Here is a 20,066-nt window from a genome sequence, read left to right on the forward strand (position 1 = left end):
GCAATAATAACAACATGTTCTGACTGCACATTACTGATGAACAGCAGCATTTACTCTGTGAACAAACAGCTTCTGTTTGATGTGTTGTCTGATCTTGATCCACCCTGCATGTGAACATATTCATCAGACAAACCAAACCATGCAGACTAATAAAAAAAGCTTATAAGCCACTTTTAATCAAAATTACCCAACTTGATTTTGACTGATTAAACATAGAGTAAATAATAAAAATATGTGATTTTTTGGAAAACGTATAAAAATGGTGTTATTTGAGTTTTCTGCTCTGTCTCCTCATTCCCTAGTAAGTCATGACAGATGGCTGTTCATGCTGAGCCAGGATCCTCTGGAGTTCCTTCCCGTTAAAAGGGATACTAGTGATGTGTCGGTCAGGAATGAAATGGCTCTGAGAGCCGGCTCGTTGATGTGACCGATGGGAGCCAGCTCCCTCTTGGAGGAGTCAAAAGGTAGTTTTCCAGGAGCACTACTCAGAGTAATTTGGATTGGTGCAGCTCGGCCCGAGCACTGTTTCCACAAACATGGTTCTGTGTTTCTCTAGCTCTGTGCATCAGGTTGAATAAAATAGGTTATTTAAATGATAAACATTCGATATAATGTAAGTTGTAGATCATTTTTATGCATAGTTTTGTATAATTTCTGGTGATAAATTTATTTAGGAAACAAAAATGTGAGGAGCCGTTTGAGAGCTGAAAGAGCCGGTTCATTTTAGCGAGCCGAGCCGTAACAACCGCTTCTCTTAAAAGGGCTGGAGTTCCCATCACTAGCCCTTTTTACAAGACACACTGTGCTGGCAAATCGGCGTAATATTACCACAACGGGGTGTCTTATAAACGCGCCTTGCTGGCATTGGCGATGCAAAAATTTTGTGGCCTTCAGTCCGCCTCGTTTGGTAGTAGGGTTGTCATGATACTAAAATTTCAAACTCGATTCGATACTTGAAAAAAAACTCGATACTCGATTTCGATACTATTTCTAAACACCCATTTATCGAACAAGTTTATTCAAAAAATAACATTCCTCAATTTATGTTACAAAAATTAAATGTTAAGAATTAAGTGTATTAAGTGCTTAAACCTTTCAAGTATCAGCATTTTTTAAAACGTGCATACAAAAACTGGTGAAAGTTAACACTTTAAATCATGAATTGTCTCACTATATATACACTATTTGCAGAGTGATGTTTTGCTGCTTAAACTCTGTTTAAGGTGCATTTTTGTCATAAGATGTAATGCCATATGTTTTGTTCTGTACTTTTGAACAACTCTGTTGGTCAATAAAGGGAGAAAACGAATTTCTCCACGGTAGGACAAAGGTACATCTACCTGTAATCTTAATAAAAACAGACTGGCGCACGGCAGTGACGTCATTAAAAGCGCCGGTTAGATTAGCCGCGGCTAGTCTGTTCACGCCTAGAAATCCCAGACCAGACCCGCTCCAAACGAACAGGGGAATCACATTAATGATTCCTAACAAAACCTTTCGACATGAAGATGTTTTGGTGCAGATAATGTCTTATTTCGAGGCTGCACCATGGGTGCCCGTCCGCACCCTTTATATGGATATATACGCAGACGGTGATTCGCCGATGGATCTAAATACCCCGGGAATCCAAGTAGCACCAAAGTTGTCAGCGTGAGTAAACAAACGTACTGCATGCTAGAAATTAAGTCCGGGTTGCAATAAACGGGAGATTCCTTTAAGCACATAAGCGTGAATTTACAACTACGTGTCGGACTTGGTATGCCAATTAAGTTGGGCTGTGAAGCGCCTCCCAAATTCGCTGTTTATGTTTTTGTTTATTTATTTGGCAGACAAAACTTGGATTGGAGACAACTCGCGTGGGAAATTGCAATGTAGCCGTGCGGCGTCTTCTTCTTCTGTTTGTCTGGGAGGCGGAGGCTGCTTTACGGCATCTGGCTGTCGTGCGTGTCGGTGTACTTGAAGAAGGCTGTGTATAATAGTCCATAATATCGATACCACAGGGATGGAATATCTCATTTAGATACCACTTTTAGTATCGATTTATATCTAGGTATCGATTTTTTGACAACACTATTTGGTAGTAACATTATGATAATTGTTTGTCTCATGAAGGGCGATTGCGCATGTGTGCAACATAGGTAGGTGTCATGATGACGTAGGGAGTTAATCCCGAGCTCTGGACGCCAATTTAATTGAAAATGAAAGGAAGTGCGGGCTGTAAGTTTAGCTTCTTGAACAAATTCAGCTGAGATGGCAAACTGGAGCACTGCTGTCTTCTTGGAGCTTCATTCCATCCATTAGAGCTGGAGCTCAGATCACCAGAGACTGCATAGGCACTGTGGTCACATTTAGGAGCAGGAGCAACTTAATGAGTGCAACTTTGTTTGCAATAAAAAGCAATTTATGTCCAAGATAAACGGATGTCTGCAGCAGCACAGTGACTGCCCCCCTTACCCCCCTTATGTCACTATCGCCTAATCTTTTATAAAAAGAACACGATTGCTCCACATCACTGCCACGGTGTGACCACTTATAAATGACCCAAGGATCTCTGATGCCGCCAAGGCATTGTGTCAAATTGACGGCATTGTTTTATATATAAAAAAAAGACTACTAAGGTGTACTAGGAAATGTAGCTTGCTTTTAGCACCCCCTAGAGCACATGTGTCAGACACAAAGCCCGCGGGCCACATCTGGCCCGCAAGATAAATATCAAAACTATATTAAAACTGACCCGCTGGCTGATTTTACCGCAAAGACTAAAACTCCCATGATGCTTTGCTGCGTTAGCGTGGAGCCGAAGAGCCCCTCCTTTGTGTTTTTTCCAGCATCTTCTGCCGGTGTCTGCAGCTCCGCTGTCTGGGACAAACTAAACACTCCTCTCACTCAGCGCTGAGTTCACTCAGCTATTTTCTGACGTTGAAGCCAAGAAACGGAGATTTTAACCGCTCAGTAATGTGTTCATGACTGAAAGAGAAAGTTTTCCAACTGACTTCCAGACAGCTGATATAACTCCAGCGAGCAGCGACACACTCAAATCAGCATGACTCTGTGGCTGCTGTCGTTTTTTTTCCCTCCCCGACACACAACAACGTGGTCAAGCTGCTCAGACATGTTCATCAGCACAAACCTATGTGAGCACCTGTTGTCATCTAATGTTGTCATTATTATGATGAAGATGAACAAAACAACAGGAGTCTCCTCCTCAGCTCAGATCAACCCCATGATGCAGGTATCTGGCTGGAACAGGTGAGCATCACAGTAAACCATTGGAGCAAACTGAGCTTTAAATATGTTGGTTTTATGCTCTTTTTCTGCTCCAAAACATGAAAGTTAACAGGTGAGATGTTGCATTTTCATTTCAGATAAAATAATATTTTTATTTTGTTGTTGGCCTGTGAGAAAAGATTTAACCTACAGTAAACAGGAAGTGGAAAGGCTGCAGATAGATGAATAGAATAGAAAATCCCTTTATTGTTCCTCAGTGTGGAAATCTAGACGTCACAGCAGCGATGACACGTGTTACAGGAGAAAAAAGGAGAATAAAAACTAAGAAAAAAAACTAAGGAAAATGAATAAACAAGAAAACATAAATCCTGAATAGATTTAAAAAGTGCTGAATATACCACAAGTAATGAATACTACTGACGCGTTTCATTTAAATTGACTTGTTCGTGTGTAATTTGGTTATTCCACATTCAGTGTTAATGCAAAAATAAGTTTGTTTCCAAATTAAAAGGTCAAAATATCATATACGATGATAAAGAAAATTTGCCGTCACTTTTTCAAAAAATATTAAATTTGGCCCACGACTTCATCCCAGATTTTCATTTCGGCCCAGTGTGAATTTGAGTTTGACACCCCTGTCCTAGAGTCTGTTATTAATTCACTGTAGTTACACCAATATTTAAACATATTTCCTCACTGTGAGTTTGTCTTGATTTGGCGCTATAGAAATAAACTTAATTGAATTACTGTGAAATTTTATTCTCTTTTATCATATATTTTTACTCTTGCAAAACACTTTAGCCCAACTTCTCAAAAGATTATTGGAATGGTGTGGTCTTTGCTTGTTGTGAAGTGATTTAGGCAGACCTGTACCTGAGTGGGTAGGCTCAGGGTCACTGTCTGAGCCATGCCCTCCCCCATCCTCCTCTGTAGCCATGGTCCTCTGGATGCTCTGGTACCTGCAGGATGATCAATAGAAACATTCAGATGTCAACCTAACCCTAAGCTAATCTTTCTCCACAAGTATGTTTCTCAAGTTTAAATGTTTATAATTTTCTGTTGTTTTATTAACATTTTTTAGGAGTAGGGGCAGTCTCTTCACAAAAATGTAGTTCCATCCAGTGCAGATTGCTACAAGTCACTTTAGATCCACCAATAATTGAGTAATTCATGACTAAAGTGTGCTGGGGAGTGGCTATGGGTGGGCACCCACTGTGAGCCAGGGCCAGCCAATCAAATGGCTTCCTTACAAAAATTATGTGTGCTTTTTTTACTTATTTAGAGGTGTCCTTTCAGGCCAGCATTGGGGACGGGAGACGTCCTGTCCCCATTGCTGTTCTGCATACGTCTGAACCCCCTCAGCCAAACAATCAACAAGACTGGCTATGGATACTGACTCAAGAATGGAACCACTATCAGCCACCTGCTCTTCATGGATGACATTAAGCTGAATGCCAAAAGTGAGCGAGACATCGACTCACTAATCCACACCACCAGGATCTACTAGCCTGGCCTGCCAGACTCCTCCTCTGTTTAATTCTGCACAGAGAAAGGGTCTGAGAGCTCTCCTATTCAAATAACCCCACCCCGTGAGAATTCTAACCGAGCCAATCAGCGGTGAGTAGCGGACGTCTCACACCACAACACTGAGTTTGACATAAACATGGCGACTGAAGCGGAGTTCGCTGCAGCTCTTTCCTCTGTTCTAAATGACTTGGATGTCTTGAAAACCACAAGTAGAAGTGCTAAAAGCCTTAGGTACTATCTGTTATTTTTACTTGTAACAACATGAACTCTGTTGCTCTGGGCTACTGCTGCATATTCATTCTTGGTCCAACCTTCTGTTGAGCTGCTCCATCTGCTGCATTGAGCCTGAGCGTGGGATGCCATGGCTACACTTGCCACTGTGACTTGGCCTCTGCCAGGTAGTTGTCCGATTGACATGGTCCACGTAGAAAACTCTGCCATGGCTGTCGATACGAGCTTCCCAGTCTGAGGTAACAGAAACAGAGAGTCAACAGGTGTGACTCGCGTTAGAATCCCATTTGAGTATCATCAGTCATATTTAAGTTGATAGACGTGCAAATGTTGACCTCGAAACCAAACTAAAGTGAAATTTAACACTTGATTGTAAAGGCACACACAGCATTTTCTTTAATATCAACAACTTAAATTTACACTTGCTAACAAGATTTCTAGTAATAAAACATTTAGCAGATAAGAGAGGGTATCTTCACAACCACACCTGAGTGGATAACTAATAATTACCATTTGCTGCATGTACTATTATCTAAAGTTCAGGCACGATGTTCTTACAGAGACCCTATAATTCAAGTCTTTTTGTGACTGAAAGCCTCAGAAGACTATAGCTGTTTTTATAGGACCATGGCGTTTTCAAAACAGGATTTGCCACGGCTCCCTGGAGAGGATAAAGCTCGTTTATAAGATCAGACCGTGGCGGTAATGTGGCGCAATCGTGGCAATTTTATTAAAGATTAGGTGATGGAGGCATAAAGGGGGTATGAGGGCGTTCTCTGCACTGCCGCAGACTTCCGTTTATCTTGGACATAACTTGCTTTTTATTGCGATTGAAGCTGTGATCGTTACTTTTTTTTTTTTAACAAGCAGCTCCTAAAGGTGTCTGTCTCCATCAGTCCCTGTGCAGACTCTGGTGATCTGAGCTTCAGCTCTAACAGAAAGGCTCACGCAGCGCTGTGGCGCTCCAGTTTGCCATCTCAGCTGATTTTGTTCAAAAAGCAAACCGTATTGCCTGTGTTTATTTTCATTTTCAATAACTTGCCAGCAGGAGCCCCACGTCATCATGACATCTGCCTCTGTTGCGCCAGGGTGCATACGACAGACCATTACCGCAATATTACTACCAAGCAAGGCGGAACGAATGCCGCAAAATTAGCGCAACGCCATGCCGGCATGGCACGTTTATAGACATACCATTGTGGTAATATTACGCCGATATGCTGGCATGGTGTGTCTTGTAAAAAGGGCTAGCAGAATCTTCAGCCAACCCAGGATCCTGCTGTCATATCAATGGTTGTGTCCTTGGGCAAGAATCTTCACCCTCCTTGCCTGCTGGTACAGCAGCCTCGCCTCTGTCAGTGTGTCCCAGGGCAGCTGTGGCTACACTGTAGCTCAGTGTGTGAAGGGATCCAACAGGGTTTAATTAAAGGCAACTGGACTTCTTTGGTTTCTTAAAAACTTTGTCCTGGGATCATCCTTCCATTTTGCAGCACCCCTCCTACTGCTGCCCGGCCTGCACAGCTGCTTTGTATCAGCTCATTAGTGGCTGGAGAGCATGAAAAGAAGATGCTATCAAGCCTTCAAAGAGAGTGACGAGTCCAGATCAGTGACACGTTTTTCTCCCTCTCCAGGGTTTCTCTGCTTGTGAAAGTGTGATCTACTCTAATGTCATGTTTGACTAAAGCCTCATTTAAACTTCTCCATCTGCGTTAGCGCCAAAACACACAACGCCATTATGAGTTGATGCAAGGGCTGTCCAACAGGCTCACAAAGGGTGACGGAGACATGCCCAAAATTTTAAACATCCTTCAAAAGCGATGGAGAGCGCAAGCTTGTGATAGGACACCGCTTCCTATAAACTTGTCACCAACACCACCGTTGCCCCCTTAAAAGTAAAAACATATTTAGTAACAGACCCAGAACAGACTAAGGAACGCATCATGGAAAAAGTCTGGAAATATTAATGTTTATGTATTCGTGACTGAAGGAGTACAATACGGAACAAATGTGGACATAAATGACGGGAAATGTGGGTTTAGAGGTGGCAACCGCATGAATAGGAGGATGAGAAGGGAAAATTAATCTGTGTTAAAAAGTCTCTGAAATATATAAACACATTAGTAAATATACCATTGTGGACTGGATACATGAGTGTTATGGTGGCAGGATACCACAGAAAGGTGCTACGCCCTCTGTTGTCCTGGCGGGGAATTGCTTTGCAACACTCCGCTGTCTGCGCAGAAGTTCCCATGTGAAAAACTTTCCGATACGCCGTGTGTATCTCTCCATTGCAGAGCTCATGGAGAACATTAAATCATACTTAACCTTCAGCACTTTTATCTTGACTCACAGGAGGAACATAGTAAATGGCGTAAATATGAGTGTTAACAGATTTCTCTGCTTTGTCTCACAGAATCCTGGCTGCAGCAAGAGGGCAATGTTAGTTTAAACGAGTCGACTCCTAATTATTTTAGTCATCATATTGCTCGTAGTACAGGGCGAGGAGGAGAAGAAGAAACCCTTTTTCATTCAGACCTATTAATCAGTCCCTTACCAGTTAATAGTTACAGTTTATTTGAACATCTTATTCCTAGTTTTCCTAATCCAGATTGCAAAACTGTAAAACCACTCCTGTTTGTAGTTTTGTATCATCCACCAGGCTCTTACTCTGGGTTTTTGGATCAGATCTCAGATTTTTTTATCTGATTTGGTGTTAAAGACTGATAAGGTGATTGTAGTGGGGTATTTTAACATTCATGTGGTCATTGAAAATGATAGCCTCAATGTAGCCTTTAGCAATATCTTAGACTCTATTGGTTTTTGTCATGGTCTTGGGTGAAAGGCTTCCTCATAACCCCTGTGTGAGAGTGCTTAATTGTAGGTGTGTGGTGCTGAGGAGCATGAAGCTGATTCCCCATCAACTGGTCTGAGCTTAAAAGGAGCAGAGAGGTTGTGGCCCCCCGGGGCGATCCTCTGCGCCTCTTGAGGGGGGCAGGGACTTTTCTGGTCGCAGTCTCCCTGGGGTCCCTCCGCTCTGGGGCAGCTCCTGGATCTCTGAGACTTGGAGCTCCTTCCATCTCCTACACATCTTTGGGGGAGCAGATCTGTGGCCCTCACACTCTCTATTGGATGCTCCTATAGAGCTCCGGACCCCACGTGACTCTCAGTTAGTGGACGCCATTTTGGCATGCAAAAAAGGTAAACAAACACGGATGTAACCATGAACATGAACGGGATCTGCTTGGATTTTACTTCGTCGGAGTTTACTTCACACTTTAAAACAGAAGAAATCGTTTTATATAGTCAGAAATTAAATAGACTAAACATCTCCGACCCTTACCGTGCCCCTGGGATACTTTTTAAAAACGCCAGAAGCTGTCGGAGCGGCACAACACCGGACCTGGCCGGGCCAGAGGAGCTGGGGAGGAGGTCTGGGACTCTCGACTCTACTGCCCGCTCCGACGCCAGAAGCTGTCGGAGCGGGTTTCTTACCGGCACAACACCGGACCTGACCGGGGAACCCCTTGGGATTTACCCGGAGGAGCTGGCTCCGGCGGCTGGGGAGAGGGAAGTCACGCTACTGCCCCCGCAACCCGACTCCGGATACGCGGATGAAAATGGATGGATGGACGGACAAATAACAGATTTACACGTAAGTAGTCTCGGTGAGACAGATAACAGCAATCCAAAGTGCTTTTTATGTGTGATCTGACAACTGATCAACCATTGCTTAAAAATTAAATACAGCTTAGCCGGTTAATTGCTGTGATCATAAAACACGTAAACGGCAGCACGCAGAACTCACGAGGCAACGTTTTACATGATGTTTACTTGCTGCTATGAGTAATAAGACAGAAAAAGCCACGCCAAAATAAGTTTAGGAAGGCCACTAAGAATCATAATAAAAGCATTTAAAATAAATACCACACACAGTTGAGGAAACGTTGGTTTAAGTACCTGATATGAAGTGGTCGCTGCATAAGCGAAAACCTTTACTCTCGGGGTCCCACAGTTTCATTTTAGCCCGGTCACTAGTGCGTTTTATTACAATGATCCAACGTTTGCGGCGCTCCGGATCTGGGGAATCCTGTAAATGGTTCATTCCTTATGTCGTCCGCATCTGTTCTGCATCCTGGGGCACAACAGGAATCTACCATATTTCCCATTTGATTGAGTTTTCTGACAATAACAAATAGTCCAGCTGCCGGCTTCTGCATGCCAATATGGCGCCGTTTCGATTTGAACTGTTGCATGCCGGGAGAAGTGACGTCAACTCCCGGAGCTCTATTGAGAAACCTTACATATACAAGTGCGGGTACGCACACAAGTGGTCACATGGTGCTCTCATAAGTATGGACTTGGGCACGTTCAACACATGTCGGCTGTGGTTGGCACTTAATGCACTGTGATTTATTATCGTGATTGTTCAGCAAAACAATGTTTTTATATTTCCTCATCAGGTTGACGCAGTGACAGCTTGCTCCTGCTATATTGCTGTGTGTCCCTTTTCTTTTTCTTTTTTCTCTCTCTCCTTCTGCAGGTCTAGAAGCAGACTCTTGTTCATCATTGATTGTTTGTCTTTGTGGGACCCCCCCCCCCCCCCCCCCCCCCCCCTTTCGTCTCTTCCTTTCTCCTTCACCTCTGTCTCCGTGTCTGGTCAGAATTACAAGCATTCAAAAAAACAATAACAAAAAAGTATAAAGTTTCAGGCGTGACACTAAAAGCAGAAGCTTTGATGCTCCACCTGAGAGTAAATCTGTAAGGCTTGTCACCAGCATTCAAACATTAATTCTGTTTGCTTCACAGCCAGACAGGACACGGTAAAGAAAAAAAAAAGGAGCAGGGAGAGGACACCACCTCGCTGGATGATTACTTATTTTGGGTATAGCTCAAACCTGAGTTTCTAGCCAACCTCTCAAGCCTTTTTTTATCTTTTGTGTGTATTTCTAGTTTTGAGTGTCTAATCCCCTACCTGTGTCCAGTTACTCTCACCACATTTCATCTCTCCAGCCATGAACCTACTCTACTCACCTCTGGACCATGCCTCATCCTGCTCCGACATATTGACCTGCTCTTCACCACTTACCTCACATGCTCACCCCTTCTTGGAAGACTCTCAAGCCTGGTCACCACTTTGGATCTGACCAGTCCCTTCTTGAGCTCAAAACCAAACCAAACCTTGAGCTCAGCCCCAGCCCATATTTCCCTCAGAATTCTGGAAGCTACTAATTATCCCATTTCCAGACAACCTCCTCACAAGTCTGAACCGATCCTCACCTCACATTGATGGCACTTCTTTGGTTTTCCTTATGAATATTGTTTCTTTTTTTAATCTTGTCACTTGTGGTGATTCTGAGTGTCCTGGGTCAGGACTATATATATATATATATATATATATATATATATATATATATATATATATATATATATATATATATATATATATATATGCTTCCAATTGGTAAAATCATGAGACAGCAGGGGATAAACTTCCACTGTTATGCTGACGATACTCACTTATATTTATCCATTTACCGTGATCAACCTAATCGTTAGGTAGATTACAGGCTTGTCTTGAAGACATAAAAATCTGAATGACTCTAAACTTTCTGTTGTTAAATCCAAACATGACTGAAGTTTTCATCTTTGGACCGGAACATCAAAAAGGGAAACTGCTTAGTCAACCACCTGACCTGAACGGCATTAAACCAGCCTACGAGAACAAATGAAAGAACCTTGATGTTATCTTTGACCAGGATATGTCATTCAAATCCCATGTTAAATAAGTTTGTAGAATTTCCTTTTTCCACCTCTGGAATATTGCTAAGATTAGAAGAATCACTTCCAGGAGTGATGCTGAAAAACTAGTTCATGCATTTATTACCTCAAGACCTGATTATTGTAATTCATTACAATCAGGAAGTCCACAAAATGTAGGTAAAAGTATTCAACAGCAGCTAGTCTTCTGATAATAATTAAAAGGAGATATGGCATCTCTTCTGCTTTAGCTGCCATATAATTGGCTGCCTGTTAAATTCAGAATACACTTTAAGATCCTCCTTCTCACATATAAAGCTCTTAATAATCAAGCTCCATCATACATCAGTGATCTGATTGTTCTATATGTCCCTACCACAGCACTTTTCTCTCAAACTGCAGGTTTAAAGTCAAAGTCAAGTACCATCAGTTGTCACACACACTGAATGTGTGTGCAAAATTTGTTTTCCACATTTGACCCATCCCCTGGGGGAGCAGCGAGCTACAGTCACAGCTGTGCTTGGGAACCATTTGGTGGTTTCACCCCCCAATCCAACCCCTTAATGCTGAGTGTCAAGCAGGGAGGCACTGGGTCCCATTTTTTCAAAGTCTTTGGTATGACCCGACCAGGAATCGAACCCTGATCTCCCAGTCTCAGGGCGGACACTCTGAGCTGGTCAGTTTACTGGTTCTTCCTAGAATATAGAAACATTTGATGGGACGCAGGTCTTTTAGTTATCAGGCTCCTCTCCTGTGGAACCAGCTCCCAGCTTTAGTCCATGAGGCAGACACCTTGTCTACTTTTGAGACTAGGTTTCAAACCTTTTTATTTGATAGGGCCTATGGTTAAATTCAGATGTTAGCCCAGGTTTAGATGAGTGGGGGAGTAGATGGAGGTGGAGTGTACAGTGGGGAATACAGTCAGTAAAGACAGGTTTCCCTTAGTTCTATAAACTGTCTGAATTACTAGAGTGTCTATCAGCTATCACCAGCTGGCTAGAAGATGACTTCATTCAGTTAAACTCAGAAAAGACTGAATTTCTGATCATTGTCCCTGAGAGCATGGTTCCCCTGATTGGTCTAAACCCTGGTCATTTATCCTCTGCCATCAAGACAAACTTAAGAAATTTGGGTGTTTTTGACCAGTCAATGTCTCTTGAAGGTCACTCAAAAACATTGGTCCGAAACTGTTTTCATCACTTAAGAAATATCTCCAAACTGTGAAGGTTGGTGTCAAAACATGAACTTGAAATGGTCATCCATGTCTTTGTCTCGTCCCATCTAGATTACTGTAACACACTTTTCTCATGTTTTAACAAAAAAGCCCTTGACCACCTTCAATTGGTCCAGAACTCTGCAGCGAGGCTCCTAACTAGAGCAAACAGAAGAGCTCACATCACTCCTATTCTAATGTCTCTGCACTGGTTACCCTTTAGAGTTAATTTTAAAATCCTGACTATAACTGTCAGGGCTCTACATGGTTAAGCTCTTCCCTATATTACTGAACTGTTAAAGTCTTATGCTCCATCCCGAGCCACCAGGTCCACACACCAGAACCTTCTAGAAGTTCCAAAGACCAGATATAAAAGTCGAGGAGATTGCTCCTTCCAGACTGTTGAATACCGACTTTGGAATGATCTTCCTTTATCCTTACATAGTATTGATAGTCTGGACACGTATAAAAAACAGCTAAAGACCATTTTATTTAATGCTGCTTTCACTCAAATCTGTTATTTTCTTATTTTTAACTAAAATTTGTCATCATCTTTCATTTGTTTCATGACATTTATGATCCTCTTTTGAATTTCATGACTTTGTTTTCCTGAATTTAATTTATTTAAGATCATTATGTTTTGTTACGTTGGTCTCTGTGAAGCACCTTGTGATTCTTTTTCTGTGATGAATGCTATTTAAATAAAATTTACTTAGTTACTTACCCTATCATTTGTTTGAACGGAATAAATTAGATAAAGGTGTTAACATGTCTCTTTCACTGCAGCAAGTCTGTAATGGAGGCAGAGTGTGCTGCAAAAACTCTTCACTTGGAGATGATGTAACAGATATGTGCTCTTGGGCTCTCAAGGGACCTTAAAGGGATTTCTGTCCTGCATCAGGAAAAAACAGAAGCCACTGGTCTTAGAAGCACTGGGAGCATTGTGGTATGGAGTTTGCTGGAGTATGTGAGGAAAGACAAGTATGTACAATGGTAGCAAACAGAGGACAGGTGGAACATTCGTCAGGTACCCTGGGCTTCACTCAGCACCATGCAGCTGCATCATGTGTCTCACAGCTGAAGGCTGATGAACTTGTGAGGTAAAAAATGGATGTGAGCTCACTGATCAACCGGTTGCTTCTGACACTTGTGTTGTCATCAAAATCGAGTTTTGACTCTTTGGAACTTAAATCAGTATTATTTAAGTTGTTCAGTGAGTCCCAGTCCAACCTTTAATTTAAGGGTGTGGTTCACTGAAAAAATATTATTTCAGATTATAATTGGTCACTCCGAGTTTATTTTCATGTTCATCTTGCATGTTAGTCTCCTACACCTATCTCCTGCATTCGCTTCTGATTAAACTCTTAGAAAATCCTGGCAGATCTACGTCACTCTGTCGCTCAACATTCGTAGACTCACCCATCTTGAACCACGACAGAGAAGGCTGTTGTTGGTTTAGCGTCCAGGAAGCTAACTGTTAGCATTAGCAACTCCACCACACAGCAGAACTCCTCCAGGCTTGTGTTATTTGTGGAGATAAAACATCAACGTTGCAGAGCAGAGTCAGTGGCAGAGTCATGCTGCTGTTATCCAATCAGGAGAGATGTTCACATATGAGGAAATAAGGCTATAAATGCTGCTGTGTGAAGATCAGCTCTGATGTGGCTCACTTCTATTTCCCGAAACGGGTGCACCGGAGCTTTGTTTCCCCAGAGAATGACTTACAAGGCATTCCTAGTAGAGACCACTGCAGTGGTATTTATAAAACAAGTGTTCAACACTTAAGTGTTGGACTATGTTTAAAGAGCAGATGCACGGGGCAGCATGCACACACGGCCACATTCCTAACACTACAGATGTTTAGGATGAGACTCCAGAGTAAGACTGGGAGCTGTGGCTTCTTACTTGGAGGTAAGGCTTGGTCAGTGGCAGCAGGAAAATGATTTGGGTCATGGCTGGGTCGCAGAACTGGAGCATGGCCAACAGGAGGGGAGAAGCCTGAGCCTACGGGACATCAGAGAGACAGTAGGGGATAAATTAGCAGGAGACTGGAGATATCCTGCAGGCCAGAGCTGCCTGGTCAGTGGAGAATGAGGAGAAACTGCATGCTCTTCTGTTACAGTCAGGCTGCAACATTTTGGCCTTGCTCCCCCAGCTTTGTGGTAAGAAGCAAACCGGATCCCTCCAGAAGAGACTGTACCACTAATGTGTGCAGACTTTGTTTGTAGTTACATGACATTTTTCTATTGGAAAATCTAATTACATTAAAATCAAGAACTCGTCTTCTGATTCAACACATTATCACACTGGCACCGTAAGTGCCAGACTACAGGCCTGTGAGCATGATGGTTCCTGTTGTAATTAGAGCTGAATGAGAGTTCACACTAGGGCTGTGGGCATTTGAGAGCTCTGCTCATGTTCCATTCAGTGGCTTTCATTTTAGCACCAAATCAAAGAAACAAGCAAAACTGAAGACTAATCAGCTTCTTTACATTCAGAAGGATGGTGGGAACCCATCCCAAACCCATATGAGTCTGGGCCAGGTGCTCTGACTCCTCTAGACAGGTCCTGAACATAGAAACTGGATCCATTGCAGGAAAACAGGAAAATTGGACAAACAAGATCCAGCTGAGATTTGAACCAGCACCCTCTAATGTCTCTGTTTCCATTAAGTACTCACATTGTCATGTGAACCAGTTGATATTATATAAACCTATATTAAAGTAATATAAACCTATGGTGGCTGAGCCCATTGGCCGTCATCCTAAAAGCTTTAATAGCTGAAACCAAACACGTGATGAGGATGCTTCCTGTGGAAGTGTAGCAGGAGTGGAAGCAGTCAGATGAACCAAGACATCAGCTGGGGATCAGAACGGGCTAAAGGTCTGCTTGATCAGCCAAGACTGTGAGATTTAATAAAATACAGTACAGTCAGAGGAGGTTCTGCTACCAGCTCAGCTTTCTGTCCACACACACACACACACACACACACACACACACACACACACACACACACACACACACACACACACACACACACACACACACACACACACACACACACACACACACACACACACACACACACACACACACACACACACACACACACACACACACACACGGTTAGGGGTTACAGCAGAGGACCTCCTTCTGCTGCACCCCTGGAGCTGGAAGACTGAGGCTTTTCTTTCATCCTCCTGCCAACAGAGAAGATATACGAAGAAACTACCATGCAGTGAAGGGTCTGAGATAAAATAGTGATAATTGGTCGTGTGATCCTGCTCTGCTTCTGTTTGACAAACAGGAATGACTTTAGACACAAACGTAAAACAGGAAAGCTTCTCCTCACCCATGCTGCTTTTGTCACTCGGCCCAGCCTCGGCTGGCTCCTCCTGCTCTCCTCTCCTGGTCTCTCTCCCTCTGCCTGTCCTACTGTCTCCTCCTGCATCCTGGCCCTCAGGCTGGACAGTGTCCGGTACAGACTCAAAGGCGCTCTCCTCATCCTCATCTTCATCCTGAGAGGAGAACACGGTGCTGCCTGAAAGTCGATTGCTGTCCACTGAAGAGAGGCGGTTATGGCTGCAAAAGCGTCCCCTTCCCTCATAGCCTGAGTTGCTGTAGCAGGAGGTGCTGTAGCAGGAGGTGCTGTAGCAGGAGGTGCTGTAGCAAGAAGTGTCACAGAACTCACACTCGTGTTCACCTTGAGGCTTGTGGGTGCCTTCACAAACTCTCCTTCCTCCTCCATTACTAGAATCCCCCTCCTCGTTCTCCAGACCAGACGGAGATATCCTCCTCACTGCTGCGTAACTCGATCTTCCTCCGTCACCCTCCAGGAGCTGGTTGAGCTCAGACAGGCGCTCGATGGAGAGACTGCGTGGCAGAGAGCGCCTGCAGCAGGGCCCGGGACACTCTGGTACCTGCAGGATCCCACAGACACATTCATGATAAACAGAATCAAAAGCAGTTGAATCTGAGATTATTTCTGTTAGGATAAAATCCATAAAATTACACCTGCATGTGAGCTTGGAGGGCTGAGGACCACAAAGGTCCAGATGAAGGCTTTAGTTAACGAACAAACACCAAGATTAAACAAACTTTATTGGTATAGCACCTTACAACAACATCACAGTAGAGTAAAAACAACAAAAGAAAAAAGCCTTGGACATAAAAGAAAGTGTCAGCTACCCACAGTGAACAAAAGTGGGTTTTCAGTCTGGACTTAAGAACCACCACCATCACGAAGAGGAAGCTCCTTCTACAGCCTTGGGGCTACAGAGAAAGCTCAGTCTCTACGTTTTGGCTGTGATTAGGGATAAATCTGGTCTGCTGTTCAGTACGGTGGCCCTGAAGTGCAAACTACAAAAACAAACCACTTAACGCAACAACAAATTGAAAACCACAAAAACAAAATCCAAACCGGAAAAGGTAGGTACCAATGCTGCAACAACAGGCACTGATTGGATGATGGATCCATTGGCCTTTTGAACCGGAAGTTGTTCTGCCGAACGTGTTTTTTTTTTTACTTTATTTAACAAACAATGAGTATACAACAGTGTCCGACTCATCGACATACATTTATCCGAATACATATGTACATATGTCCGAATCCACAGGCAGGATGCTTACGAGTACGGGTCCTCGCCGGTCTAGCAAGGCCGGGTCCTTGCCAAACCGCTAAGACCGGAACCCAGCGGCTCTGAATTCGGACAGTCTAGCCTTCACCTCTACGGTGGCCCGTAGGTCCCGTCACAGTCGTGGCGGCAGCTACACGCTACGGAAAAATGCTAAAGCTAGCGAAAATCGAGCAGAAATATTAAGGAGCTACAGTAGCTTCACGTCCATCAGCAGCGTTTGTTCACAACCGTTTTCAGGTAAAGTAACTTTGTTTATTCTAGAAGCTTTCAGGACTTACATGTTAACTTTAGATGGTTTCATGTATGTTTTAAGCTACAGAATGCAGCAGTTCCGTCAACTCCTCCTGCCTGAAGTTCCTTGGTAGGAGCGCAGGGCACGCAGGGTAGTGAGCGGTGAGGATCACGGCGCCCATCTAACAGCCCCACTGGCTAACTACAGGAGGCAAGCAGCCTCCCTACCTCTCGTAGGAAACACTCACCTAACCCCTAGCAGTCTGCGTCGCCGGCAGCCCTAACCAGCTGTGATTGACCCCTCCCCCGTTACCAGGGCAACTTGTCCACAAACCCAAACCCTTTGGAGATCCTGTTTGGGGTAATACTCAGCAGGCGTAAGGGATTTGGACCTGAAAAATGGAGAGCTGCTCCTGTGTGATTTCCAGTTCTGGCTGGTGAGATCGTGAGGTAGGATTCAACATTTGGAGCCCAACGCGAGGCTCTGATTGATAGGCTAACGGTTAGGTGTGAGGGTTGCTGATCCTTGGGTGATCTAAGAGAAAGACCAGGGCTGCAAAGGGTCCTTGTTAAATTTTTAGGAGGCTGTCTCCAACCCTGGTGAAGAAGGTATTACCACTAGATCATTTTGAGGAAAAGCGGCCCAGATTGAAAAGCCCTAAGAAGAGCCCAGGTGGACTGATTCTACTAACCGGGAGAAGCATGCAGCAGAAGAGTACTCTGCCCGAGCATTCAGAAGAAACGTGCAGCAGGAGAACTCCGTCCGAGTGCTTCTTAGAAGACGGTCTGAAAGACTGGTGGGATGGCCGTGACTGGTAGAGCCACCAGTAACAACCTCGCAGTAACTGCACAGCTATAGGTAAATGACCAGACCCTAGCAACTAGTAGCCAAGTCTGCAATTCTTCTCTGACTTGAAGGGCTAAGAGAGGCTTAGAGTGACAGACGACTCGAGATGACAAAAATGGATGGTGACCAAAGAGTAGACCAGGATAGTCAGGAAGGAGGATCAGAGAATCCCACAGGTGCAACAGGAGACGTGACACCAACACAGGTCATTTTGTATAGGGATCGGTACGATACATGAGGCGATGCAGTCAAATGGGCTTGGAGAGTTGCAACCCCTGTGAGTGACCTGACAAATGAACTGTTATTACCGGCCACAGACAACGTAGGAGTCTTTTATTTTGAACCAAAGCAAGAAGGGAGTGAAAACAGGGAGAAAAGGGGAAAGTTAGAGGTCTCTGGGAAAAGACAGGCTAAACCCAGCACATCAAAAAAGTTAGAGTCGGTATGAATAGGGAACTGGCCCCCATCCCAGATGATGTTCGCATCGTGAGTCATAACTCAGGCCTCACACTCCACCATGTTATCGGTAACACATGGACATTGAGGGGGATGGACTGCTGATGTTTAGCAAGACCAGTTAGAAAATTCATGACACAAAGTTCTGTAATGTTCCACTGACGGTCCGCGTACCCTTGGTCGGGAATCACTAATTTAGGAATCTGACACGGGTGAAACCACAGATGGGGATAAGGACCGGTGAAAGAATCACTTTTTATTTCCCGTCAGTTTAAGGCTGTGAACGCATTTGTAAGCAAATGTTAATAAAACCATTATTGTGTATATACTGAAGCATCGCCAGCTGCGAGCATGTTTGGTTCTAGATTTAGATTCAGAAGAAGGAATCCATCAGAAACAACTTCATACAAAGTTAGGCAACATCACACAGACTGGCTGATGGAGCTGAAAACCTGTTGGGGAAAAAATGTCCTATCTGATGATTTATTTAAACAATAACAACGGTGTCTACACTTCAAGCTGTTTGTGAAAGAACGGAACAGAGTTTCTGGTTTTTCACCTCCCTGCAGGTGCAGCCTCCTGCCTGAAGGGGATGCTGCAGTCATATCAGCGTACAACAGCCTCTCCACGCAGATAGCCCTCGATAAGCTGTGGAGTCTAAAGCTTCTTACCTGAGATGGAGACTGGGTTGTGTCCTCCTCTTCCTCTTCCTCCTCCTCCTGCCCGTCCTCCTCTTCTTTTGAGGTCTTGCGTGGTGATGTTGCGTCAGAGTTCACAGTGCTGCTAGTCATTTCTCCATCTCCCGTTGGCTCGTCTTCCTGGCTGGGAGCTCTGGCTGAGGGGAGGCTATGAAGGAGGTGGTGGATTCGGATGTAGTGGGATCTCGGTGTTTCCGGCTCGCCGCAGGCTGACGCGATTACAGTCTCCAGCTCTGACACTGGGAGGGAGCAGGGGCGATTTCTACGTCGGGAAGGAGCTCGGGCTTTGTAGTCTAAAAAGAGAGACTGGCAGGAGCACGGAGCACAGCTGGTTTCTCCTGCCTCTGCTGCCTTCTGGGGGGGAGGCTGACCTATGGAGTTCTCAGTAGGAACCTCCAGAGCAGCAGCAGAAGCACCATCGTGCATTTCTGCTTTCACGGGAGGCTGAGAGTCTGCCTGGCCCTGCGTTTCATTCACTGCCTCTCTCCCATCTACAACCACCTCTCCCCCAGTTTGTCCATCCATCTCCACTGTCTGTTCCTCTTCTGCTGTTTCTCGCTGCATCTCCTCCTGCTGTTTGGTGAAGACCTCCTCGACCCTCTCCACGTCAGGCGGAGATGTAAGGAGTTTGTCTCTTACTGTGCTCTCCTCCTCCTCCTCCTCCTCCTCCTCCTCCTCCTCCACAGCTCTCTGCTCCATTTGTGGAGACCCCTCGTCTTCCTCCCGTTCAGCAGGTGGTACGTCCTGGTGTGTGGGGCTCTCAGTCTGGGGAGGGCAATCTAGGGGGAGGTCAGGCATGTCGGGGCCCATGCTCAGTGTATCATCGTCAGGTGCAGCAACAACATGGTTGACTTCTACTAGATTCCCTTCTACAGGGCAGGGAGGCTCCATGACAAGAGAAACCTCCTCATCATCTAAGGGCAGAAAGAGAAATTGTTAACTTTCGGGTCATTTCTTTAGAGCAACAATGTGTGATGTTATTACCGTCAAATTCTGTGTATCACCTTCACAAACGGACCCTTTTTCATTAATAATTCTCACCAAAGTCCACTCTAAATATTCCTGAGCTTGAAATTTTCGTTGTCGTCTCGTCGTCTTCCTCCGCTTATCCGGATCTGGGTCGCAGGGGCAGCATCCCAACTATAGGGAGCTCCAGACCGTCCTCTCCCCGGCCACCTCCACCAGCTCCTCCAGCAGGACCCCAAGGCGTTCCCGGACCAGATTGGAGATGTAACCTCTCC

General features: G+C 44.5%; 1 protein-coding gene across 3 annotated transcripts in view; it reads right to left on the reverse strand.

Annotated features, from left to right (window-relative positions):
- LOC107382779 (E3 ubiquitin-protein ligase HECW1) overlaps nucleotides 1-20,066 on the reverse strand; it is a 185,510-nt gene that overhangs the window by 70,524 nt on the left and 94,920 nt on the right. For 2 of the 3 annotated variants that reach the window (XM_015955065.3, XM_015955066.3), the window contains 5 exons: nucleotides 18,799-19,739; nucleotides 15,309-15,876; nucleotides 13,862-13,960; nucleotides 5,067-5,220; nucleotides 4,102-4,187 (listed from right to left, as the gene is read on the reverse strand). In XM_015955065.3, coding sequence (XP_015810551.3) covers nucleotides 4,102-4,187; nucleotides 5,067-5,220; nucleotides 13,862-13,960; nucleotides 15,309-15,876; nucleotides 18,799-19,739 — 1,848 coding nt within the window. The remainder of the gene's footprint in view (nucleotides 1-4,101; nucleotides 4,188-5,066; nucleotides 5,221-13,861; nucleotides 13,961-15,308; nucleotides 15,877-18,798; nucleotides 19,740-20,066) is intronic. The other variant, XM_015955067.3, reaches the window with a different exon arrangement.

The sequence above is a fragment of the Nothobranchius furzeri genome, chromosome 7, assembly GCF_043380555.1.
Source record: "Nothobranchius furzeri strain GRZ-AD chromosome 7, NfurGRZ-RIMD1, whole genome shotgun sequence".
NCBI lineage: Eukaryota > Metazoa > Chordata > Actinopteri > Cyprinodontiformes > Nothobranchiidae > Nothobranchius > Nothobranchius furzeri.